The following is a 27,997-nucleotide window of genomic DNA, read 5'->3' on the forward strand; positions in this document are numbered from 1 at the left end:
TGAATACGGCTGCACCGTATTCATCGAAGAGGGGGATGACAGCAGCTGCTTTCCAATTTTTGGGGATCTCAGACGATACGAAAGAGAGGATGAACAGGCTAGTAATAGGGGTTGCAACGATTGCGGCAGATCATTTTAGAAAGAGAGGGTCCAGATTGTCTAGCCCAGCTGATTTGTAGGGGTCCAGATTTTGCAACTCTTTCAGAACATCAGCTATCTGGATTTGGGTGAAGGAGAAATGGGGGAGGCTTGGGCAAGTTCTCTCTTTTAATAAATATTTTTGGGATATTTGAAAACCATGGGTCTTTTAAAGCTTGGTGTGTTATGCGAAGTGAATTTTAAACTGCATGAGTAAACAGATTTTTAACATGCAGCTCAACGGCTGCGTTTAGTCAGGCAGACAAATTCTGATTTTTTTTCCCCACTGAACATAGCAAATGTGTGTCCTTCACTATTATCATGACAAACTTATGACTGTGTTTCTTTGAAGGCTTTGGTGTCTACATGGCACAGGGTCACCGAAGAGCCAACCCAAAGCCTAAACCCTGGGTAAAGAGGCTTAGTGAATTTGGCTTGGAACGTGTGCAGGAGAGTTGCTGTGTCTGAGGAGATGCTGTAAAAGGACAGAGTGCCAGCCGGCCAGTCCAGATACACTCCTACTCTGTTGGAGCAGGGGACAGGTATGAAAGTACACTTATTATTGTACAAGGCAGTGTACTTCTGATCAGAGCACAACATTCTCCAGGACTTGTCATTAAATCCAAACCCACAGTCTTTCCCCACTCCTTTCCTGCTGATTCCTTTATACGTTACTGCTATATCAACCACATCCCCGCTCCACTCTGCCTCCCAGTAGCAGCGCCCAGTCAGACCTTCTCTACAAAGCACCTGTGTCCAGTCCATAAATCTGTCCGGGTGATCAGGATACAGTTGCTCTTCTATCTCCCATGTCACCTTTCTGTTGTCCTCAGACAGAGAGAGATGTCTGTATGCTGTGTTCGGGTCCAGTGTTAGCTCACATGCAACTACTGAGGCTAATCAAGGAAGAACAGAGTATGTAAAAGTCATTATGCAATGCGCTGCAAGTATCCAGAACAATTTTCAAAACCTTAGTGAAGACGACCGACTTCATTTGTAATATGCCTGATAAATATACATGAAAAAAATGTGTTGTTCCTTCATACACTCTGCAATGAAAAATGACAAATTGAATTAAGTCATGGTTGGCCGTCCTTTACTAGTGTGCTGTTTTTTCATGCTTTTTGGATACTTAGTAATATGACCTATTCAAGATGTAAAAGCTTGATTTAACAGCAAATAACTTACATCTCTGAAACAGCAAAAACTCTTCACCGTGGCCACTGCAAGAAAAGCACAAGGACATGAAGTGACTCTGAAAACCTTATCGTATATTGTACACGTGTATACATTTGACAGATTAAAAACAGAACTGTTTTACCTGACTGTTTTGAGATGATACTGAGGATCCTCCAGGGCATCAGTGAGCAGCTCTACTCCTGGGTCTCCTAGATCTCCTGGTTGACTGTAACTCAGGTCCAGTTCTCTCAGTTGTGAGTTTGAGCTGAGAGTTGAGAAACATTCTTCCAAGTTTTTCTTTGTGATGTTACATCGGTTCAGCCTAAAAAAAAAAAAAAGAAGCTACATCTTAGTGGCTAATGTAATGAAGTGGAATTGTAATGTATTGGGGGCGGCCACTAACACTAGGGTTATCAGGAGGGTACTATTTACAGAGCTATTTGTTTTCTAAACAAATTGTTTCATATTCAGGACGATATATTTGATATTTGCTACAATTACATGTAAATAAATGTTGAACCGTAGCCAGGGAGAGCTCACTAGCCGCTACGCTAGTCAGAGAGCAAGATCGGCTACTTGATTTGATTTATTTCACCTTTATATAACCAGATAAACCAATTCACATTTGCAATAATGACCTACACTGAGAAACATACAGTGATACATATAACTACTCCTTCAACAACAGCAGCAATCACATCATGAGGTTGGAGTAAGATCTTCCATATACAGTGCCTTCAGAAAATATTCACACCCCTTGACTTTTTCCACATTTTGTTGTGTTACAAAGTGAGATTCAAATTGATATAATTGTTGTTGTTTTTTGTCAAAGGTCTACACAAAATACACACATTTCAAAGTGGAAGACAAATTCTAACATTTGTAAAAAAAATATATATATATATATATGAAAAATAAAACACTAATATATCTTGATTAGATAGTGTTCAACCCTCTGAATCAATACATATTAGAATATTGCCATAGATTTTAATTAGGCCACTCAGGAACATTCACTGTCTTATTGGTAAGGAACTCCAGTGTATATTTGACTTTGTGTTTTAGGTTATTGTACAGATGAAAAGTGAATTTTTCTCCCAGTGTCTGTCGGAAAGCAGACTGAACCAGGTTTTCCTCTAGGATTTTGCCTGTGCTTAGCTCTATTCCATTTATTTATATCCCCCCAAAAAACTCCCCAGTACTTAACAATGACATTCATACCCATAACATGAAGCAGCCACCACCATGCTTGAAAATATGATGAGTGGTACTCAGTGATGTGTTGGATTTGCCCCAAACATAACGCTTTATATTCAGAACATAAAATACATTTCTTTGCCACATGTTTTGCAGTTTTACGTTAGTGCCTTAATGCAAACATGATTATAATTCTATACAGGCTTCCTTCTTTTCACTCTGTCAATTAGGTTAGTATTGTGGAGTAACTACAATGTTGGCTGTGATAGTTTTCTCCTACAACAGTCATTAAACTCTGTAACTGTTTTAAAGTCCCCATTGGCCTCATGGTGAAATCCCTGAGCAGTTTCCTTCCTTACTGGCAACTGAGTTAGGAAGGATGCCTGTATCTTTGTAGTGACTTGGTGTATTGATACAGCATCCAAAGTGTAATTCATAACTTCACCATGGTGAAAGGGATATTCAATGTCTGTTTCTTTTCTTCTAAACCATCTACCAATAAGTGCCCTTATTTGCGATGCATTGGAAAACCTCCCTGGTCTTTGTGGTTGCTTGAAATTCACTGCTCGATTGAGGGTCCTTACAAATAATTGTATGTGTGGGGTACAGAGATGAGGTAGTCATTCAAAAATCATGTCAATGCAACTTATTATGTGACTTGTTAATCCAATTTTTACTCCTGAACTTATTTAGGCTTGCCATAACAAAGGGCTTGAATACTTATTGACTCAAGACATTTCAGCTTTTCATTTTATAGAAATGTTTTACATTTCAAGAAAAAAAAAAAAAAAACATTTTTGACATTATGGGGTATTGTATGTAGGCCGGTGACAGGAAATCTCAATTTAATCAATTTTAAATTTAGGCTGTAACACAACAAAATGTGGAAAAGTCAACCCTTTTTTAAATGTTAAGAAGAAACTTTGTATGTTTACCTAATAAAAAGATCTCCATGTGAAGCTATTTGTAAATATGTATGTATATATTATAGGTACTTAGTTGTACGAGTAGTTGCAGCAGTAGTTTAAATTAGTTGTACGAGTAGTTTCAGCAGTAGTTTATATTAGTTGTACGAGTAGTTTTAGCAGTAGTTTATATTAGTTGTACGAGTAGTTTTAGCAGTAGTTTATATTAGTTGTACGAGTAGTTTTAGCAGTAGTTTATATTAGTTGTACGAGTAGTTTTAGCAGTAGTTTATATTAGTTGTACGAGTAGTTTTAGCAGTAGTTTATATTAGTTGTACGAGTAGTTTTAGCAGTAGTTTATATTAGTTGTACGAGTAGTTTTAGCAGTAGTTTATATTAGTTGTACTAGTAGTTTTAGCAGTAGTTTATATTAGTTGTACTAGTAGTTGCAGCAGTAGTTTATATTAGTTGTACTAGTAGTTGCAGCAGTAGTTTATATTAGTTGTACTAGTAGTTGCAGCAGTAGTTTATATTAGTTGTACTAGTAGTTGCAGCAGTAGTTTATATTAGTTGTACTAGTAGTTGCAGCAGTAGTTTATATTAGTTGTACTAGTAGTTATCTTGCTCCTTTGCACCCCAGTATCTCTACTTGCACATTCATCTTCTGCACATCTACCATTCCAGTGTTTAATTGCTATATTGTAATTACTTTGCCACCATGGCCTATTTATTGCCTTAACTTACCTCATTTGCACTCACTGTATATAGACTTTTTGTTTTCTTTTGTTCTACTGTATTATTGACTGTATGTTTGTTTATTCCATGTGTAACTTTGTGTTGTTGTATGTGTCGAATTGCTATGCTTTATCTTGGCCAGGTCGCAGTTGTAAATGAGAACTTGTTCTCAACTAGCCTACCTGGTTAAATAAAGGTGAAATAAAATAAAATAAATAAGTTGTAGGTCTATTATTAGTTGTAAAATGTTTTTATGCTTTTATTTTTAAACTTTTTAGTGATATCCAAATTGGTAGGTACATTCTTGTCCCATCGATGCAACTCCGGTACGGACTCGGGAGAGGCAAAGGTCGAGAGCCATGTGTCCTACGAAACACGACCCTGCCAAGCCGCACTGCATCTTGACACACTTCTCGCTTAACCCAGAAGCCAGCCACACTAATGTGTCAGAGGAAACAACATACAACTGGCCACCGAAGTCAGCGTGCATGCGCCCGGCCCGCCACAAGCAGTCGCTAAAGCGCGAGGGGACAAGGACATCCCAGCAGGCCAAACCCTCCCCTAACCCGCCTCGTGTGTCTCCCGGTCGCGGCCATCTGCGACACAGCCTGGGATCGAACCCGGGTCTGTAGTAACGCCTCAAGCACGGCGATGCAGTGCCTTGGAACGCTACGCCACTCAGGAGAACCTTTATGCTTTAATGTAAGTTTTCATTTTTTATTATTAATATTATTTAATTGTTACTATTAGACATTGTCATGTTATGATTTAATTGTAATTAGACAGTAGTTGCCATATTATTTTATTATTATTGTTATTATTAGACAGTTGTTGCCATATTATTATTTAATAGTTATCATTATTAGACAGCAGTCACCATATTAATTGTTATTAGACATTGTCATATTATTATTTAACTGTAATTATTATTACAGTAGTTGCTATATTATTATTTAATTGTAATTAGACAGTAGTTGCCAAATTAGACAGTAGTTGCCATATTATGATCTTTTAATTGTTAGTTATTATTAGACTGTATCTACAATATTATTATTATTTAGTTGTTATTATTAGACAATAGTTGGCATATTATTATTTAATTGTTATTGTTATTAGACAGTAGTTACCATACTATTATTATTTAATTGTTATTAGACAGTAGTTACCATACTATTATTATTTAATTGTTATTAGACAGTAGTTACCATACTATTATTATTTAATTATTATTAGACAGTAGTTACCATACTATTATTATTTAATTGTTATTAGACAGTAGTTACCATACTATTATTATTTAATTGTTATTAGACAGTAGTTACCATACTATTATTATTTAATTGTTATTAGACAGTAGTTACCATACTATTATTATTTAATTGTTATTAGACAGTAGTTACCATACTATTATTATTTAATTGTTGTTAGACAGTAGTTACCATACTATTATTATTTAATTGTTATTAGACAGTAGTTACCATACTATTATTATTTAATTGTTATTAGACAGTAGTTACCATACTATTATTATTTAATTGTTATTAGACAGTAGTTACCATACTATTATTATTTAATTGTTATTGTTATTAGACAGTAGTTACCATACTATTATTATTTAATTGTTATTGTTATTAGACAGTAGTTACCATACTATTATTATTTAATTGTTATTAGACAGTAGTTACCATACTATTATTATTTAATTGTTATTAGACAGTAGTTACCATACTATTATTATTTAATTGTTATTAGACAGTAGTTACCATACTATTATTATTTAATTGTTATTAGACAGTAGTTACCATACTATTATTATTTAATTGTTATTAGACAGTAGTTACCATACTATTATTATTTAATTGTTATTGTTATTAGACAGTAGTTACCATACTATTATTATTTAATTGTTGTTAGACAGTAGTTACCATACTATTATTATTTAATTGTTATTATTATTAGACAGTAGTTACCATACTATTATTATTTAATTGTTGTTAGACAGTAGTTACCATACTATTATTATTTAATTATTATTAGACAGTAGTTACCATACTATTATTATTTAATTGTTGTTAGACAGTAGTTACCATACTATTATTATTTAATTGTTATTAGACAGTAGTTACCATACTATTATTATTTAATTGTTATTAGACAGTAGTTACCATACTATTATTATTTAATTGTTATTAGACAGTAGTTACCATACTATTATTATTTAATTGTTGTTAGACAGTAGTTACCATACTATTATTATTTAATTGTTATTAGACAGTAGTTACCATACTATTATTATTTAATTGTTATTAGACAGTAGTTACCATACTATTATTATTTAATTATTATTAGACAGTAGTTACCATACTATTATTATTTAATTGTTATTAGACAGTAGTTACCATACTATTATTATTTAATTGTTATTAGACAGTAGTTACCGTACTATTATTATTTAATTATTATTAGACAGTAGTTACCATACTATTATTATTTAATTGTTATTATTATTAGACAGTAGTTACCATACTATTATTATTTAATTGTTATTAGACAGTAGTTACCATACTATTATTATTTAATTGTTATTAGACAGTAGTTACCATACTATTATTATTTAATTGTTATTAGACAGTAGTTACCATACTATTATTATTTAATTGTTATTAGACAGTAGTTACCATACTATTATTATTTAATTGTTATTAGACAGTAGTTACCATACTATTATTATTTAATTGTTATTAGACAGTAGTTACCATACTATTATTATTTAATTGTTATTAGACAGTAGTTACCATACTATTATTATTTAATTGTTGTTAGACAGTAGTTACCATACTATTATTATTTAATTGTTGTTAGACAGTAGTTACCATACTATTATTATTTAATTGTTATTGAGACAGTAGTTACCATACTATTATTATTTAATTGTTATTAGACAGTAGTTACCATACTATTATTATTTAATTGTTATTGTTATTAGACAGTAGTTACCATACTATTATTATTTAATTGTTATTAGACAGTAGTTACCATACTATTATTATTTAATTGTTATTAGACAGTAGTTACCATACTATTATTATTTAATTGTTATTAGACAGTAGTTACCATACTATTATTATTTAATTGTTATTAGACAGTAGTTGCCATACTATTATTATTTAATTGTTATTAGACAGTAGTTACCATACTATTATTATTTAATTGTTATTGTTATTAGACAGTAGTTACCATACTATTATTATTTAATTATTATTAGACAGTAGCTACCATACTATTATTAATTGTAATTATTAGACAGTAGTTGCCATATTATTATCATTTAAATGTTATTAGACTGTAGCTACGATATTATTATTATTTAGTTAAAATTATTAGACAGTAGCTGCCATACTATTATTGTATTGTTATTAGACAGTAGTTACCATACTATTATTATTTAATTGTTATTTTTATTACAGTAGTAGCCATATAATTATCATTTAATGTTTTAAGAATCCACTGTTGTATGAACAGTAGAGCAGAAAAGATATATCAAGAGGTGACAGTAACAATTTGATATTCTATGTACAGACGTTCACTTGTTCACTAGTAAAACTGACTGTACGCACATCTCAGAGCAGACGTGGGATTCATTCGAACACACCATATGATCACGTTGATATTGATAAATACAGAATCTTGCGCGGAAATAAGCGAATGTCCATTTTACGATCAGTCACATTCATTTAATAAATGAGGGCCAAAGTTAATATATGGTTGTAAAGTCAAGTTGCTAAATAATTCACCTCAGTGACTCCAGTTTACATTGCAGACTCCCCAGTCCAGCAGACAGCAGCTCCACTCCTGAATCCTGCAGGTCATTGTCACTCAGATCCAGCTCTCTCAGGTGTGAGTTTGAGATGAGAACTGAGGCCAAATGTTCACAACATCTCTCTGTGAGTTTACATCTATTCAACCTAACAGAAAACAAGTTGGACAAAACTAATTGGATCAAAATTCACTTGTATTTGCACAGTGTAACACCAGAACTCCCTGAATATATATTTATTTCAAAAGCTTTCAAATAAATATTCTAAATTAAGGAATTCAACAAGGTTCTGCTCTTCAATAACGCCAGTAATACTGACCTCAGTGTTTGTAGTTTACAGGTTGGACTGCCCAGTCCGGCAGAGAGCAGCTTCACTCCTGAATCCTGCAGGTCATTCACACCCAAGTCCAGCTTTCTCAGGCATGAGGAATTTGAGCTAAGAACTGAGGCCAGTGCTTCACAACAATGCTCTGTGAGGTTACATCCATGTAGCCTATAATATAAATAAATTGTTGAAGTAATTACATTTTATACAGCATTTAGGCCTTGGTTTTCAATGCATTCTTCTTTTTGACAGTGTGCGGATCTCCATCTCTTCCAGAATTTGAATTTTAATAGCTACGCACCTGGAACAGACAGGATTTGGTATAAAGGACATTTAAAGAGTGCAGACGTCCTCCTATCACGTCCAGGGAAATGGGGTAGGATCATCTCATATTTAGGGGGTCTGCTAGTCTGTGAACAATTGTATTTTATTCATTGAGGAGTTGGACATACTGCATAGCTCATTCCCCGACCATGGCTGACCTCTGACCCTACTCGGAGACTTCAACCTCCCGACACCTTCGACTCAGTTCTTTCCACTTCTTTCCTTTTTTGACCTCACTCTTTCCCAGTTCCCTCCCAGGTAGGCAATGTAGTTGACCTCATCTTCACTACACTCTTAGAAAAAAGGTTATTCTGCTGTTCCCATAGGAGAACCCTTTTTAGTTTCAGGTAGAAAACTTTTTGGTTCTATGTAGAGCCCTTTCCACATTCCAATTCTCATTTACACAATAATGACCTGCATATGCTGAAAAGCAGACAGTGCCACATACTGTACAACAACATCATGGGGTGGGAGAATGATCTTTCAGATACAGTACAAAGTTTCTACTGACTGGAATCATTTACCCGTCGACATCAGGCATTAAAATAAACATAGTGAATTTAAGAAAGCCCTTTTTCTAATGTTAAGAACAAACTGTTTGTGTTTTAACTAATAAAAACATCCCTATATGAAGATACTTGTAAATATGTACAGTACCAGTCAAAAGTGTGGACACCTACTCATTCAAGGGTTTTTCTTTATTTTTACTATTTTCTACATTGTAGAATAACAGTGAAGACATCAAACTAGGAAATAACACACACGGAATCATGTAGTAATCAAAAACATGCAAAACAAAACAAATATATTTTAGAATTTAGATTCTTAAAAGTAGCCACCCTTTGCCTTGATGACAGCTTTGCACACTCTTGTCATTCTCTCAACCAGCTTCAATTGGAATGCTTTTCAACAGTCTTGAAGGAGTTCCCACATATGCTGATCACTTGTTGGATGCTTTTACTTCACTCCACGGTCCAACTCATCCCAAACCATCTCAATTGGGTTGAGGTCAGGTGATTGTGGAGACCAGGTCATCTGATGCAGCACTCCATCACTCTCCTCCTTGGTCAAGTAGCCCTTACACAGCCTGGAGGTGTGTTGGGTCATTGTCCTGTTGAAAAACAAATTATAGTCCCACTAAGCGCAAACCAGATGGGATGGCGTATCAATGCAGAATGCTGTGGTAGCCATGCTGGTTAAGTGTGCCATGAATTCTAAATAAATCCCTGACAGTGTCACCAACAAAGCACCCCCACACCATCACATCTCCTCCTCCATGCTTCACGGTGGGAACCACACATGCAGAGATCATCTGTTCGCCTACTCTGCGTCTCACAAAGACACAGCGGTTGAAACCAAAAATCTCAAATTTGATTAGCTGGTCAGGAGTCTTATGGTTTGGTGGTAGAAGTTGTTTAAGCAGCCTTTTGGACGTAGACTTACGAGCTCCGGTACTGCTTGCCATGCGGCAGCAGAGAGAACGGTTTATGACCAGGCCGGCTGGAGTCTTGATCATTTTTAGGGCCTTCCTCTGACACCACCTGGTATATAGGTCCTGGATGGCAGGAAGCTTTGCCCCAGTGATGTACTGGGCCGTACGCACTACCCTCTGTAGTGCCTTGCGGTCGGAGGCCGAGTAGTTGTCATACCAGGCAGTGATGCAACCAGTCAGGATGCTCTCGATGGTGCAGCTGTATAACTTTTTGAGGATCTGAGGACCCATGCCAAATCTTTTCAGTCTCCTGAGAGGAATAGGCTTGTCGTGCCCTCTTCATGACTGTCTTGGTGTGTTTGGACCATGATAGCTTGTTGGTGATGTGAACACCAAGGAACTTGAATCCCTCAACCTGCTCCACTATAGCCCCGTTGATGAGAATGGGGGTGTGCTCAGTCCTCCTTTTCCTGTAGTCCAATCATCTCCTTTTGTCTTGATCTCATTGAGGGAGAGGTTGTTATCCTGGTACCACACGGCCCGGTCTCTGACCTCCTCCCTATAGGTGATCAGGCCTACCACTGTTGTGTCATCTGCAAACTTAATGATGGTGTTGGAGTCGTGCCTGGCCATGCAGTCATGGGTGAACAGGGAGTACAGGAGGGGATTGAGCGTGCACCCCTGAGGGGCCCCCGTGTTGAGGATCAGCGTGGCAGATGTGTTGTTACCTAACCTTACCACCTGGGGGAGGCCCGTCAGGAAGTCCAGGATCCAGTTGCAGAGGGAGGTGTTTAGTCCCAGGATCCTTAGCTTAGTGATGAGCTTTGAGGGCACTATGGTGTTGAACGCTGAGCTGTAGTCAATAAACAGCATTCTCACGTAGGTGTTCCTTTTGTCCAGGTGGGAAAGGGCAGTGTGGGGTGCAATAGAGATTTAATCATCAATGGATCTGTTGGGGCTGTATGCAAATTGGAGTGGGTCTAGTGTTCCTGGGATAATGGTGTTGATGTGAGCCTTGACCAGCCTTTCAAAGCACTTCATGGCTACAGATGTGTGTGCTACGGGTCGGTAGACATTTAGGCAGGTTACCTTAGTGTTCTTGGGCATGGGGACTATGGTGGTCTGCTTGAAACATGTTGGTATTACAGACTCAGTTTGGGTCAGGTTGAAAATGTCAGTGAAGACACTTGCCAGTTGTCAGCGCATGCTCTGTGTACACGTCCTGGTAAACCATCTGGCCCCGCGGCATTGTGAATGTTGACCGGTTTAAAGGTCTTACTCACATCGGCTATGGAGAGCGTGATCACAAAGTTGTCCGGAACAGCTGATGCTCTCATGCATGCTTCCGTGTTGCTTGCCTTGAAGCGAGCAACATATGCCATATTATTATTATTTAATTGTTTTTTTTAAATTAGACAGTAGTTACCATATTATTATTATTATTTAATTGTTAATATTAACAAATTATTATCAGTCACATTCATTTAATAAATGAGGGCCAAAGTAAATATGGTTGTAAACTCAAGTGTTCAATAATTCACCTCAGTGTCTCCAGTTTACATTGCAGACTCCCCAGTCCAGCAGACAGCAGCTCCACTCCTGAATCCTGCAGGTCATTGTCACTCAGATCCAGCTCTCTCAGGTTTGAGTTTGAGATGAGAACTGAGGCCAAATGTTCACAACATCTCTCTGTGAGTTTACATCTATTCAACCTAAAATGAAACAAGTTGGACAGAACAAATTGGATACAAATCATCCACCACTTAGATTCTACTCATGAAACTCTTAGAAGCCAAAGTAACAGGCCATTATCACTTCAGAGGCATAACAATTGACTCATTAACCACGTTTCCATTCACAGTTTTTATGTGAATGGAATGGAAACAGGAAGTAATGGAAACAGGAAGTTTTGGTACAATTTTATAAATGCCAACAGATCATTTGTTCTCATGCTATTTTACATATTTTTCCATAAGTCTGTGAAAAAAAGTTGCTGTTTGAAAGAGGGGCCAATCAACATTTCTCTTAAGGCCTTAACACTTGTTGGACTATAATTGAAAAAATGAAAAGCCTTTTATGGTGTCTGACGAAGTTGACATAAATCCAGTTGTTTGCGTCTTATGTGTTTTATTTTTTTCTACAAAATTAGGTTGTTCCTTTACATGGTACGATAGCTGATACTTTGGTCTATCAAAATATATATTTAAAATGTTGTTAATATTGATTGTTTAATTCTAACATTAGATGATTCAAATATGTAATACAAAATTACAAACGTATATTTGTTTTGTTTTATAGTACTATTAAATGCTTCAGGGTTAATTTTGTTAGCATTTTGGCACATTTTTCAAGATTTAGAACATAATACAACATTTATAAAGCAAACACTATCTCTTAAGTCTAGCACAGAAAAGACATCAATTGTTTAAGTATATGTTGCAGAACAGTGATTTAATATTTTATTATTTTAGCAGAAAATATTCTATATATTCAATAGACCAACAAAATCAATCTGAAGGGTTAGCCATCAGTGATGGAGTTGACAAAAAGCCACTGACAGAGTAGACAACAGATACTCAAAACAAACATATTTTTTTGCATCTAAAAGTCCAATACGACCATTTGTAAAATTTGGAAAATTATTATTTTGAAAATCCCCAATAAAAAAAATAACTATTCTATCAGATCTTTCAGCACTCTTACGGAGTTGACATTAGAATAAAATCTGACTGTGTTGATGTTTTACGTAGTTGACAAAAATTGCATTTTCTTCTCATTCATGTGGTATACACAGTAGCAATTTAGTTTTTCCTCAGTTGTTTTATGACTCTTGAATCTAATTAAATGTAACATATTTGAAGCAAAACTCAAATTTGATCTTAATCCATCAGGCCAATGGAGTTGATAGTTTATGGTTGTGACCATGGGGATTCCAATATTGTTTGTTTAAATATATCAAAAGTAGAGTTAATGCACAAAATGTAATGAGGACATGAGGAAGGGGTCCTTGTGGTAAAGCTGAACTTGCTCATTCCTGATTAATCAGTTGAGTTGACCAAATCTCCTGACTCATCTTTTTGGAATCACAGTTTTTAGAGAAATATTCTGCCGCCTCAAGCAGCAGTTATTGGAAACGCGGAAAGAGTCAAAACAGGAAATGCAGTGCAAGGAGGTTGGTTGCGAGGGGCAATAGTGTGATACGCAGGACTCGTAATCCACGAGTGGCAGTGGTTCAGATCCAACAAAGGTGGGCAGCTGATTTATCAAAGTTTCGTATTTGATGGATCTGATTGTTATAGCAGAGTTCAATGTTTACCTGCATGCGACATGAAACAAACATAATTACACACCCTTACATCGCGATATTTGGGTAGGAAAATTCACTTTATGATCATATCAGCGCACCTTCATTTGATAAGGGCCAATGTACATAACTCACCTCAGTGTTTCCAGTTGACACTGTGGAATCCCCAGTCCAGCAGACAGCAGCTCCACTCCTGAATCCTGCAGGTCATTGTCACTCAGGTCCAGTTCTTTCAGTTGTGAAGAGTTTGAGCTGAGAGCGGATGCCAACTCTTTACAACATCTCTCTGTGAGTTTACATCTATTCAACCTGAATAGAACATCAATTGAAATTGAATCAACATAATGTGAACATTTTCAAACATAACTGCCAAAATATTAAGTCTAAAACACCCAGCCAAGTTATGAAACCATTATAAGTACTTACAGAGCTGTTCTGGAGGCTTTGACCACTGGCAGCAGCCTCAGAAGACCTTCCTCTGATCTGGAGAATCTATTTAGGTCAAAAACATCCAGCTCCTCTTCTGAAGTCAGCAACACAAAGATCAGAGCTGACCATTCTGTAGGTGACAATTTGGCTTCTGAGAGACTTCCTGAGTTCAAGTAGCTTTGGATCTCCCACACTAGATAGTGGTCATTCAGCTCATTCAGACAGTGGAACAGATTGATGCATTTCTCTGGTGAGGGATTCTCCCTTATCTTCTCGTTGATATATTTGACTGTTTCCACATTTGTCAGTGAGCTGCTCCCTGTTTGTGACAGTAGGCCTCGTAGGAGAGTCTGATTGGACTCAAGTGAAAGGCCCAGAAGGAAGCGAAGGAACAGATCCAGGTGTCCATTCTCGCTCTGTAAAGCTTTATCTACTGCACTGTTGTAGAAGTCGATTGTAGATTTGTGTCCGATTGATGATTCATGGTCCCTGAATGAAGATCTGTTTTTGACCAGTGGATTCTCTCTGCTTTGGTTGAATGTGAGAAACACATATAACGCAGCAAGAAACTCCTGGATGCTCAGATGCACAAAGCAGTACACATTCTTCTGGTACAGCCCACACTCCTCTCTGAAGATCTGCGTGCATACTCCTGAGTACACTGATGCTTCTCTGACATCAATGCCACACTCCCTTAGGTCTTCCTCATAGAAGATCAGATTGCCTTTTTCCAGTTGTTTGAGGGCCAGTTTTCCCAGAGAGAGAATTATCGTTTTATCCCAGTGTGGATCTCGGTCATGGTCTTCAAGATACTTCTGAATCCCTTGTTTGGTCTGAAATACCAGGAAGTGTGTGTACATTTGAGTCTGATTCCTGGGCATCTCTCCACTCTCTGCCTGACACAACAGTCTCTCTAGAACAGTGGCCGTAATCCAACTGAAGACTGGTATGTGGCACATGATGTGGAGGCTCCTTGATGACTTAATGTGTGTGATGATTCTGCTGGCCAGGTTCTCATCACTGATTCTATTCTTGAAGTACTCCTCCTTCTGTGGGTCGTTGAAACCTTGTACCTCTGTCACCTGGTCAACACACTCTGGAGGAATCTGATTGGCTGCTGCTGGTCGGGATGTTATCCAAACAAGAGCAGAGGGGAGCAGATTCCCCTTGATGAGATTTGTTAGCAGCACATCCACAGAGGTTGACTCTGTGACATCACAGCAGCTCTCGTTGTTCTTGAAGTCTAGAGGAAGTCGAAACTCATCCAGACCATCAAGGACAAACATAACTTTGTAGCTGTCAAAGTTGGATATTCCAGATTCTTTAATCTCAATGAAATAGTGATCTATAAGTTCATTCAAACAGATTTGTTTATTTTTCATGAAATTCAGCTCCCGAAAAGGAAGTGGAAATATGAACTGGACATCCTGATTAGCTTTTCCTTCAGCCCAGTCCAGAATGAACTTCTGCACAGAGACTGTTTTTCCAATGCCAGCAACTCCCTTTGTCAGCACAGTTTTGATAGGTTTGTCTTGTCCAGGTGAGGGTTTAAAGATGTCGTTACATTTGATTTTTGTCCCTTGTGCTGCTGATTTCCTGGAAGCTGTTTCAATCTGTCTCACCTCATGTTCGTTATTGACATCTCCGCTTCCACCCTCTGTGATGTAGAGCTCTGTGTAGATCTTATTGAGAAGGGTTGAGTGGCCTTGTTTAGCTATTCCCTCAAATATGCATTCATGTCTCTTCTTCAGGGTAGATTTGAGTCGGTACACCAGAGGAAGTTCATCTATTTGATGAAACAAGTATTATAAATAGCAAAATCCTTAACTTTACAAATGTAGTTTGACAGATATTCCAATGTTCCCTGATAATTACTAAAGTGTAGTGTACCCCTCAATTTAAGAATGCAAATTACAAATACATTTTCCATAATCCTGAAACCATTCTTTTCACAGTTACATTCATCATTTTCAGCATCAGTGGTCAAATAAATGTATTAGGAGGAATAACATAAGGACTCTCAACATTAGAAACACTGATATGAAGGATGATAACTCCTCATTTTGATTTGTTAGCTCTAGCAGTATAGAGGTTAATTAAAGGGATCGTCCACTCAAAATGTAATCTCTTATGATTTGTCCACTGACCTTGGCTATTTTTGCTTTTGGATAAGTATTTTGTTCACAGAGGTGGTTGAGCACAAAATCTGATTTGTCAAAGTTTTCTATTTGACTGATCTGATCGTCGTAAACAAGTTCACTGCATAAATACATTTTACATGATCATTTGCTTGCGCGCAAACATACATTCACATAATTACATATCCCTACATTGGCCTGATATGAGCAGAATATTCTGCTCCATACTTGAGGAATTCACTTCAGTTTGCAGAATGCTGGGTGACAGTAGAGTAGAGCGCGAAAGTCAAGCAGCACCCAGGAGTCGGGACGAGAGAAAATATAGGAGAGGAGACGTCATCAGACTACAGTAATATAGGAGAGGAGACGTCATCAGACTACAGTAATACAGGAGAGGAGTCGTCATCAGACTACAGTAATACAGGAGAGGAGACGTCATCAGACTACAGTAATACAGGAGAGGAGACGTCATCAGACTACAGTAATACAGGAGAGGAGACGTCATCAGACTACAGTAATACAGGAGAGGAGACGTCATCAGACTACAGTAATACAGGAGAGGAGACGTCGTCAGACTACAGTAATACAGGAGAGGAGACGTCGTCAGACTACAGTAATACAGGAGAGGAGACGTCATCAGACTACAGTAATATAGGAGAGGAGACGTCATCAGACTACAGTAATACAGGAGAGGAGTCGTCATCAGACTACAGTAATACAGGAGAGGAGTCGTCATCAGACTACAGTAATACAGGAGAGGAGACGTCATCAGACTACAGTAATACAGGAGAGGAGACGTCATCAGACTACAGTAATACAGGAGAGGAGACGTCATCAGACTACAGTAATACAGGAGAGGAGACGTCATCAGACTACAGTAATACAGGAGAGGAGACGTCATCAGACTACAGTAATACAGGAGAGGAGACGTCATCAGACTACAGTAATACAGGAGAGGAGACGTCATCAGACTACAGTAATACAGGAGAGGAGACGTCATCAGACTACAGTAATACAGGAGAGGAGACGTCATCAGACTACAGTAATACAGGAGAGGAGACGTCATCAGACTACAGTAATATAGGAGAGGAGACGTCATCAGACTACAGTAATACAGGAGAGGAGACGTCGTCAGACTACAGTAATATAGGAGAGGAGACGTCGTCAGACTACAGTAATAGAGGAGAGGAGACGTCGTCAGACTACAGTAATACAGGAGAGGAGACGTCAGACTACAGTAATACAGGAGAGGAGACGTCATCAGACTACAGTAATACAGGAGAGGAGACGTCATCAGACTACAGTAATACAGGAGAGGAGACGTCATCAGACTACAGTAATACAGGAGAGGAGACGTCATCAGACTACAGTAATACAGGAGAGGAGACGTCATCAGACTACAGTAATACAGGAGAGGAGACGTCGTCAGACTACAGTAATACAGGAGAGGAGACGTCATCAGACTACAGTAATACAGGAGAGGAGACGTCATCAGACTACAGTAATACAGGAGAGGAGACGTCATCAGACTACAGTAATACAGGAGAGGAGACGTCATCAGACTACAGTAATACAGGAGAGGAGACGTCATCAGACTACAGTAATACAGGAGAGGAGACGTCATCAGACTACAGTAATACAGGAGAGGAGACGTCATCAGACTACAGTAATACAGGAGAGGAGACGTCATCAGTCTACAGTAATACAGGAGAGGAGACGTCATCAGACTACAGTAATACAGGAGAGGAGACGTCATCAGACTACAGTAATACAGGAGAGGAGACGTCATCAGACTACAGTAATACAGGAGAGGAGACGTCATCAGACTACAGTAATAGAGGAGAGGAGACGTCATCAGACTACAGTAATAGAGGAGAGGAGTCGTCAGACTACAGTAATAGAGGAGAGGAGACGTCATCAGACTACAGTAATAGAGGAGAGGAGACGTCATCAGACTACAGTAATAGAGGAGAGGAGACGTCATCAGACTACAGTAATACAGGAGAGGAGACGTCATCAGACTACAGTAATACAGGAGAGGAGACGTCATCAGACTACAGTAATAGAGGAGAGGAGACGTCATCAGACTACAGTAATAGAGGAGAGGAGACGACATCAGACTACAGTAATACAGGAGAGGAGACGTCGTCAGACTACAGTAATACAGGAGAGGAGACGTCGTCAGACTACAGTAATATAGGAGAGGAGACGTCATCAGACTACAGTAATAGAGGAGAGGAGACGTCATCAGACTACAGTAATATAGGAGAGGAGACGTCAGACTACAGTAATACAGGAGAGGAGACGTCATCAGACTACAGTAATACAGGAGAGGAGACGTCATCAGACTACAGTAATACAGGAGAGGAGACGTCATCAGACTACAGTAATACAGGAGAGGAGACGTCATCAGACTACAGTAATACAGGAGAGGAGACGTCATCAGACTACAGTAATAGGAGAGGAGACATCAGACTACAGTAATACAGGAGAGGAGACGTCATCAGACTACAGTAATACAGGAGAGGAGACGTCATCAGACTACAGTAATACAGGAGAGGAGACGTCATCAGACTACAGTAATACAGGAGAGGAGACGTCATCAGACTACAGTAATACAGGAGAGGAGACGTCATCAGACTACAGTAATACAGGAGAGGAGACGTCATCAGACTACAGTAATAGAGGAGAGGAGTCGTCATCAGACTACAGTAATATAGGAGAGGAGACGTCATCAGACTACAGTAACATAGGAGAGGAGACGTCATCAGACTACAGTAATACAGGAGAGGAGACGTCATCAGACTACAGTAATATAGGAGAGGAGACGTCATCAGACTACAGTAATATAGGAGAGGAGACGTCGTCAGACTACAGTAATACAGGAGAGGAGACGTCATCAGACTACAGTAATACAGGAGAGGAGACGTCATCAGACTACAGTAATACAGGAGAGGAGACGTCATCAGACTACAGTAATACAGGAGAGGAGACGTCATCAGACTACAGTAATAGAGGAGAGGAGACGTCATCAGACTACAGTAATACAGGAGAGGAGACGTCATCAGACTACAGTAATACAGGAGAGGAGACGTCATCAGACTACACTAATACAGGAGAGGAGACGTCATCAGACTACAGTAATACAGGAGAGGAGACGTCATCAGACTACAGTAATACAGGAGAGGAGACATCAGACTACAGTAATAGAGGAGACGACATCAGACTACAGTAATACAGGAGAGGAGACGTCATCAGACTACAGTAATACAGGAGAGGAGACGTCATCAGACTACAGTAATACAGGAGAGGAGACGTCATCAGACTACAGTAATACAGGAGAGGAGACGTCATCAGACTACAGTAATACAGGAGAGGAGACGTCATCAGTCTACAGTAATACAGGAGAGGAGACGTCATCAGTCTACAGTAATACAGGAGAGGAGACGTCATCAGACTACAGTAATACAGGAGAGGAGACGTCATCAGACTACAGTAATACAGGAGAGGAGACGTCATCAGTCTACAGTAATACAGGAGAGGAGACGTCATCAGACTACAGTAATACAGGAGAGGAGACGTCATCAGACTACAGTAATACAGGAGAGGAGACGTCATCAGTCTACAGTAATACAGGAGAGGAGACGTCATCAGACTACAGTAATACAGGAGAGGGCGTCGCGACAAGAGTAGGTTTTAAGCTGCTACACTGTGTCGTAGCTTTGCCGGCGTGAAGAGCGCGAGACACTATCAAGTGTTATCGAAATACACACAACAACTTTCCTGGGGATTCGACTACAGCCAAGACAAGTAGGAATAAAATCATTAAGCTGTATTTTGAGAGAAACATCCCTTTAAAACAATGTATTATTTATGAATTATTTAATTTAAACAATCCTCATGAATTGATACCAGGAAAGGACTAAAGCTGGCCAATCAGTGAACAAGTGTACTGACCACTCGGAGTCTCTGACTCTAACCTCTGCTCTTGGTCACCTATTGTTCTGAAAAAGAAGAAGAAGCAAATCAGGTTTTTTTAGCAGGACATTTTTAGCGTTCAGTTGTTTAGAAAAATATATGTTTTCATTTGACTCTTATCATGAAAACAAATGCCAGGCAACCATGGCCTATTATACAGTACATATGGAGTGGCTGTGAGACCTGTGTTCAGGATACCCTTTCCTGTGCACTAAACAACCCTACGCTCTGCACATGTAGGTCTTTCTTGAATTATGGTGGCATTTAGGCATGGCAATTTGGAAGAAAAACAATGTACTTCATTTTTCAAGATTTTGTGGAAGCTTAATTACTTTAAATAGTTTTTAACCAATATGATAACATTGTGCCATCAGTAGGAGTAGTAACACCAACGATGGAAACACCAATGAGACATTTTAGGTAAATTAGGATTTTCTGAAATGGAGGCCACAAATGCAAAAATCTAAGGTCATCAATGCTTAAAAAATTATTTACTCAACGTTATATGATTAATCATTTTGCTCAAATTGTTATTTCCGTTTATTTGAATCCTGTCTCGGAGCTCTACAGTCAATTCCTTCGACCTCGTGGCTTGGTTTTTGCTTTGACATGCACTGTCATCTGTGGGATGTTATATAGACAGGTGTGTGCCTTTCCAAAACATGTCTAATCATTTGAATTTACCACAGGGGAACTCCAATCAAGTTGTAGAAACATCTCTATATTTTTTATATATTAGCAACAATTTCAAGAAAACTGTCTTTGCTTCGTCATTATGGGGCATGGTCTGTAGACTGATGAGATTTTTGTTGTTGTTGAAACATTGGATTTGGCCTTAATGCTATTAGCCTATGGAAACACATTGGATAACACATTCATACATGGAAAAACAGTTTTTTTAATATGGATGCTGTTTTGTGGTATGTTAAACTGCGATTTAAGGAATACCACTTTACTGTAGAGAAACATTTCTCTCTAAAATCACATTGTCAGATGTTTCCAGCCGGGCTGGTGTCAATTCAAATTGTAAGCAGTCAATTCAGGAAGTGATTTTAATAAAATAAAGTATAAAACGTTAAAATATATAGATTCTATTCCTCAGTCATTGAAAATATATAGGCTTTTTTCTAATGTTGAATTGTTACTTAAGTTAACTTCCTGATTTGACTGCCTTCAACTCAAATTGACCCCAGTCCTCCCACTGGGTACCCTACATCATGTTAACGTGGATAGTTGAGTAATATTTAGTTGAAACATTGATCAATGACATTACAAGCTACATTCACCCACCCAAAAAGTTAGTTGAATTTCCAATGTGTCATCACCATGCTTCAACCATCTAAAGCACAACCATATTCCAATGCACAAACAATGTCCGATTTTTGGTTTAATTGTCACCCACATTTTTATCACTGAGCTTTCAACCATTTAAAAGCACAGCAAAGTTAAAATGGGAATACAATGTCAGATATTTTGTTTATTTATACATCAGATTAATGTGTTATCACTGTGCTTCATCTAATAGCGGAACAAAACAACCTGGAAGGCAGTTGAGATTACATTAAAAGTACATGGTGCAGGTGATCAATGGCGTTCGAGATTCTGACAGATTATTACAGCAATGTGAAGATCTCCACTGACCTGCGGCGACCTTTGCATGCTATCTAGAACATGCTATGATTATATGATTACATAAGAAGACATTTATAGTAACAGTAACCTCAAAATGTGGCCGTGGATGTGATACTCATTTTAAGGTTGAATGTTACATTAGTTTGTAAAACAGCCTTAATTTTAGGCTATTTACTGTCTTACAAAAGTAATATTAAATTGTGTTTGGTTGAGAACGCAAACAAATATCAACATTTGAAGGAGATTTATCTTCTGCTTGGATAATTCCATCTGAGACACTAATTTACTGTGGCTTTAATTCCAGTTTGTCTACAAATTAATAATGGATATGTTGGATTCTTGTCTCCATCTTTACCAAAAATCGATGTTATAGAATAGGAGTAAATCAAATAAATGTTTTAATGCACTTTAAATAAAATTTTGATTTAATTTTAGTCCTATTCTTTAACTTAGATTTTTGGCGAAGTGAATGCAACATATCAATTATTAATTTGTAGATAAACTGGCATTAAAGCCAGACTAAGTCAGTGGTACAGATGGGAACTATCCAAGCAGAAGATACATATCCTTCAAATGTTGATATCTGGTTGCGTTGAAAAAAAATCAAACAATTCAATATCACTAAATATCATTCCGTTTTAAAATCAACCAGAGCTTGAAACCCTAGGCTTACGCTATCGACAATTTTTGTTGTTGAATTCTGGGTTGAATTTAAACAATTGCTGTTGATGGCTTTACAAATGCTATATTGGCCTAAATGGCATCATTGATGATTGATAAAGCATGGTCACATTTCATTTGCTCTGTTAAACCTACCATTTGAGATTACTTCTATAGCAACAGTGAATCTATTTTGTTTTTAAGTGGAGCTCTCTCAACAGTAATTCTCACGATAGCACGTCGGTATTAGTCAGGGACAAATATCATAGCTAAGCAGGGCTGGGAATGGCTAAAGCCTTGGGTGGGAGATCAAACTGGAGCTATAGATCAATTCTCCCCTAGGAGGTGCAGCCCAACCTACTGTTTTTTTTTGTCTGATAGTAGATATAATGTTGAAAATATGACATTGTTTTAAAGGTACACATTCAACATATTTTATGTAAGGTTTGTCTATGTTGAAATTTGGTTACCCTGATGACATAATCCTGTGGTTGAAATTTCACCCTCAAAACAACAGTTGATTACTTTTTTCAAATCCAATATATTTTCCACGTAGATTCCATGTCACAATATGTTGACAAATTAGGTTGAAACAATGTTGATTGAACCAGCTTGTGCCCAGTGGTCTGGTTTTCAGAATCTATGTCAAGTTGAGTCCATTTGTTTTGCAGTGGTGTAAAGTACTTAAGTAAGTACTTGAAGAACATCTCAAGATGTTTTTGGGGGGCATTTTAGACAACTTTTACTTCACTACATTCCTATAGAAAATTATATAATTTTTACCTGACACCCAAATGTCCGCTTTACATTTTGAATGCTTAGCAGGAAAGGAAATTGGTCCAATTCATGCACTTATAAAGAGAACATCCCTGGTCATCCCTACTGCCTCTGATCTGGCGGACTCACTAAACAGAGAACATCCCTGGCCATCCCTACTGCCTCTGATCTGGAGGACTCACTAAACAGAGAACATCCCTGGTCATCCCTACTGCCTCTGATCTGGCAGACTCACTAAACAGAGAACATCCCATGTCGTTTACTGCCTCTGATCTGGCAGACTGACTAAACACACATGCTGAATTTAGAAAAGATGTCTGAGTGTTGGAGTGTGCCCCCTGGCTAAAAAACAAGAAAATAGCGAAGTCTGGTTTGCTTTATGTAAGGAATTTGAAATGATTTATACTTTTACTTTTGATACTTAAGTATATTTTAGCAATTACATTTACTTTTGATACTGAAGTATATATATTAGACTTTTACTCAAGTGGTATTTTACTAGGAGACTTTCACTTGAGTCATATTCTATTATGGTATCTTCACTTATACTGAAGTATGACAATTGGGTACTTTTCCCACCACTGCTGTTTTGTACAACGGATTACTAAAAAATCTGACTATGTGACTTCGATTTTAGTGTAATTCATTCATTGCAAATATATAGTCATATATAGATATATTGTTTTACTGTACCTTTGTTCATGGGTAAAGTCTCCACCACTGAAGTCTATCGGCAGATATAGAGAATTTTCACTCTTCATAGATACACAGCTGGGTACAGGGGAGCCGGGTCTCTCCTGATGGACCCTGATCAAAACAAAGACACTAGGTTCATTCCATTTGAAGTTGACACAGTGGAGACATTTTCCATCTGGATTCTGTTTTGTGCTATGTCGAATTGCAATTTGAGGAATACCACTTCAAGTTAAAAAGGCACATTACACTACAAAATCACATTCTGCAATGTTGTGGTTGATATTTATTGTCATGAATCTTGTCCTGGAGGCAAAACTGAGCGATTTCCGCTAAATGGGCCAGCTGCAATGTCAAAATTGGCTACATGGTACATTTTAAGTTATGGTTAAGCATTAGGGTTAGCAGTGTGGTTAAGGTTAGGGTAAGGTTTAAAAATCAGATTGTGTGCCAGTTAGTGACCACTCTGCAGCACGGCCACCAGGGAAAGATTCATGACAATAAATGCCAACCTGCACATTTTGAGACCTGAGTTTTGTACATCAAGAGGTCTGAAAACATCTGACAATGTGATTTTGGAGTGTAATGCAACATATATTTTTGGTTATTATATGTAAATGAATAAATACAATGTAATGAGTACTATAATGAAAAGGGACATTGATGTGCATTTTTTTTTTAAACAAAATTCCTACATCCAACATGTCTCCTTGCCCCTAACCACAACACCATCACACAATAAATAGCTATAGCCCTGATTTAATCATCATACTGATAGTGGCCGGCTGGTATTATATTAAACACACACACAGGCCCTCATTTAGAAACAAGCATGGATTTGAGCACAGAAACGGCAGTGTGCAAAAAGTCTGATTTATCAAAATGTCAGATTTATCACAGTTTCGTATTTTGCTGATCTGGCCATATGTTTAATTAAAGCTGCAATATGTGACTTTTTGGGCGACCTGACCAAATTCAAATAGACATTTTCATTATAAAGTATATTTGTCATTCTTATTAGGGCTCCCGAGTGGCGCAGCGGTCGAAGGCACTGCATCTCAGTGTCAGAGGTGTCGCTACAGACACCCTGGTTTGAATCCAGGCTGCATCACAACCGGCCATGATTGGGAGTCTCATAGAACGGCGCACTATTGGCCCAGCGAAACCCGGAGTAGACCTTCATTGTAAATAATAATTTGTTCTTAACTGACTTGCCTAGTTAATTAAAAATTTGTTAAATAAAACAAATGATTGAAAACAAGTCTAAGAAGCGGTAGATCTGTTTTATCGCGCAATTTTTATGCTTCCTGTTAAGTTTCGTTTTTGTATCTTTTATTTTAGGTTTTGTACACCAGCTTCAAACAGTTGAAAATAAAGTATTTTTGGTTATGGAAAATATATTCAAAAGCGGTTTAGATGGTACAATGATTACCTACACGATAATTGCTTGTTTGTCACAAACTGAAATTAAGCAAACTATTCGAAGTTCAGCAACAAGTAAATGGCGGAGTGATTTCTGCATAGTGTACCTTTAATGAATCAGACTGATATTGTGTCTGCATGCTACTTGAAATGACTTTCAGATACGAGTAGACAATTCATGATCCATTCCTTAAATAAAAATAAAAAATGTAGTTTGGAGATTGACACAGTAGAGCAGAGCTTGTGATATGGTATTTTTCATAATCTTGACTTGCCAAAAGTCTGACCAAGATTGTATTTCTTGATTTTACTTACACACACACACACACACACACACACACACACACACACACACACACACACACACACACACACACACTTACAGTGGAGATCTATGGCCACAACCCCCTTCTCTCTTCCTCTCCATCTGGCTCCTCTGGTGAAGTGAAAGGAAAAAGACAAAGATGTCACTGGAAGACCTCCACCTTTTTGGGGGGGGGCATTTTCTAATTTTCCTGAGCATAGCGCAGCTATTTGGCAACACACTTCCCAAAATCTACCCATTTTGGATTGGCGAGCGCATCTCCAAAAGTAGGTGATCCAGATTTCATACACTGTGGATAGCACACCCCTCTTTACAAAAATCACAACCCTCTGGTGGACTACAGAAACAAATGCAGGGTTCAAATTAAGATACCCTTTTGAAAGGAGTCCCTGTACCCTTTTTCTCAAGTAGTAAAAGCTACATTAACCAGCTTCAAGACGGCTCACTCAACTGAGATAGCTCTCCTCTGCGTCAGAGGCTCTCCACTCTGCCAAAGCTGACTCTCGCACCCCTGTTCTCATCCTCCTAGATGAGATTGCATCCTACCAGGCAGGCCGCTCCTACCAGATGTTGTGGAGACGATCTGAGCACGTACTCTCACTACTAATGTCTACCAGGGCTCGGCCTTCTCTTCTCTCTATACACCAAGTTACTCAGCTCCATCATATCCTCGCATGGTCTCTCCTATCATCGCTATGCGGATGACACTCAACTACTTTTCTCCTTCCTCCTTTCTGACACCTAGGTGGCGACATGCATCTTTCTGTGCATGACAACTTGGAAGTCGGCCCACCACCTCAAGCTCAACCTTGACAAGACTGAGCTCCTCTTCCTCTACGTCATGTTTGACATAGTGTCCCCCTCAGTGGAGGCTGCTTAGGGGACAACGACTCATAATAATGGCCCGAACAGAGCAAATGGAACGGCATCAAATACCCGGAAACCATGTGTTGGATATATTTGATACCATTCCACTGATTCCGCTCCAGTCATTACCACGAGCCCATTCTCCCCAACCATTACAAGACCGTGGTGCTTGCTACTGAGCAGCAAGGGGAACTGCCCCTCTTGTATCCCTACCTTCAGGCTATGCTTAAAATCTACACCCCAGCCACTTCTGGATTCTTGGCCATCCCACCCCTACAGGGGGTCAGCTCCCTCTCAGCCCAGTCAAAGCTTTTAGTTGTTTGAAGAATCTTTGTATACGATGCTTGTTTTCTATCATTAACAAATATATTGGCAACTTGGTATTTGTAGTCAACTTTGTTCTGAAGATATCATGGTCACATAGAATCACACGGTTTATCCGTCTCTATGTTGAGATCTGTGTATAAAGTGACGCAGAAGGGCAAAAAAGCGACACACTTAGCTTTTCTACGAGTGGTCTGAGGTAGGTGCTAGATTACGAGCATTTCAAGTGCAACGCTAATAACAATGCTTCTGGGAAACTGCTCGGAGATTTAACGTTACTCCTACGAAGGTTCTAACGAAGAACTTAGCCTTAAGATGCTTTGGGAAACCGGGCTCAGGATGAGAATATTCTGGTTCCCAGCCGAATTGGAGTTGATGACAAAGCAAAGACCGTCAGTAACCTACAGAACTTGAGACAAACACATGCAGAATTAAGCCATGGAACTAATTGATTGGCCAGTGAGTGGCCAAGCCTTCCTCACACATACAACTTGCTAATTCATCAAAACCCAGCTCTTTCACGCCTCCGCCAGCTATTGCACTCATAATTCCGGCTGTAAAAATAGCAAATATATTTCTGACACACCCCCTAGACCTATAGCACTACCACAAAACAGAACTACTTTCATTTTCAGATCTCCTACATCCATACCATGAATACACAGGATGTTGCCATCATGTGCTCATCTAGAAGTGCTTCGAACACGATTAAAACCAACGCAGAGTCATGCAGCCTTTTGGGGCGCCGATAACTAGGACATTGTCTGCATAAATATCAGATGAGAATATGCGCCGCAATGGAACTATTGAGACAACCCCCTGAACCAACCTCATATCCAAGTGTTCAGACACACCAATAGCGTTTGCTGGCCGAGAGTACTTAGCACCTCTGAACAGAGTACAGTGCTGGCTATAATTTGCTAACCGAGTGCTCAAAGATTTTACATGTAGAATCGGGTGAAAATGTAGGCAGTCAGATTTCTACTGCGGATGGTCCCTAAAACACGGTTTGGTGAGGAATCACAAAATATTAATGCTTGAGATCACGAAACACCATAGTGCTGATTCAAATCACATAGCAACAGTGATGTTCAGGTTAAATGGGTGTGTTTATCCGATAACTGGGTAAACAGTATGTAAGAGAGCGGGACAGAATGTAAGCAAACAAGGGTTCACATATTCCTCACACCGGGTTCCCCTCTTATTACCAAGAACAGATACACCACAGCAGCCACCAAAACAATCAGGAACATCAATAAAACATTAAAAATAGTATAATGGGACTGTAAAAATTCGGATAAAAAAAGACTTACAGGTTTGGTGTATTTACTGTTTGTCTTAGAACCACCCCATTGCATTTGACACAGAAAATGGCGGTCTGGTTATTAAGTAGCTT

The 27,997-nt window shown here is 38.4% G+C and overlaps 1 protein-coding gene across 5 annotated transcripts; it reads right to left on the reverse strand.

Annotated features, from left to right (window-relative positions):
* Positions 1-26: 26 nt before the first annotated feature.
* LOC106607310 (NACHT, LRR and PYD domains-containing protein 12) lies at positions 27-27,995 on the reverse strand. Of its 5 annotated transcripts, none has more exons than XM_014204280.2 (12): positions 27,915-27,995; positions 25,469-25,521; positions 23,664-23,777; positions 19,881-19,927; positions 13,783-15,571; positions 13,492-13,665; positions 11,594-11,764; positions 8,291-8,464; positions 7,949-8,119; positions 1,460-1,582; positions 1,327-1,361; positions 28-1,034 (listed from the first exon to the last, which is right to left on the reverse strand). In XM_014204280.2, the coding sequence occupies exons 1-12, from the start codon at positions 27,957-27,959 to the stop codon at positions 469-471; spliced, it is 3,462 nt and encodes a 1,153-aa protein (XP_014059755.2). In that variant the 5' UTR covers positions 27,960-27,995; the 3' UTR covers positions 28-468. The 5 variants fall into 5 exon arrangements, with proteins under 5 accessions (XP_045568861.1, XP_014059755.2, XP_014059667.2 ...); XM_014204192.2 differs by having other exon boundaries at positions 1,460-1,639; XM_014204487.2 differs by having other exon boundaries at positions 757-1,187; positions 1,460-1,639.
* Between the last annotated feature and the right edge of the window lie 2 nt (positions 27,996-27,997).

This window comes from Salmo salar, chromosome ssa01 (genome assembly GCF_905237065.1).
Source record: "Salmo salar chromosome ssa01, Ssal_v3.1, whole genome shotgun sequence".
In the NCBI taxonomy this organism is placed as follows: Eukaryota; Metazoa; Chordata; class Actinopteri; order Salmoniformes; family Salmonidae; genus Salmo; species Salmo salar.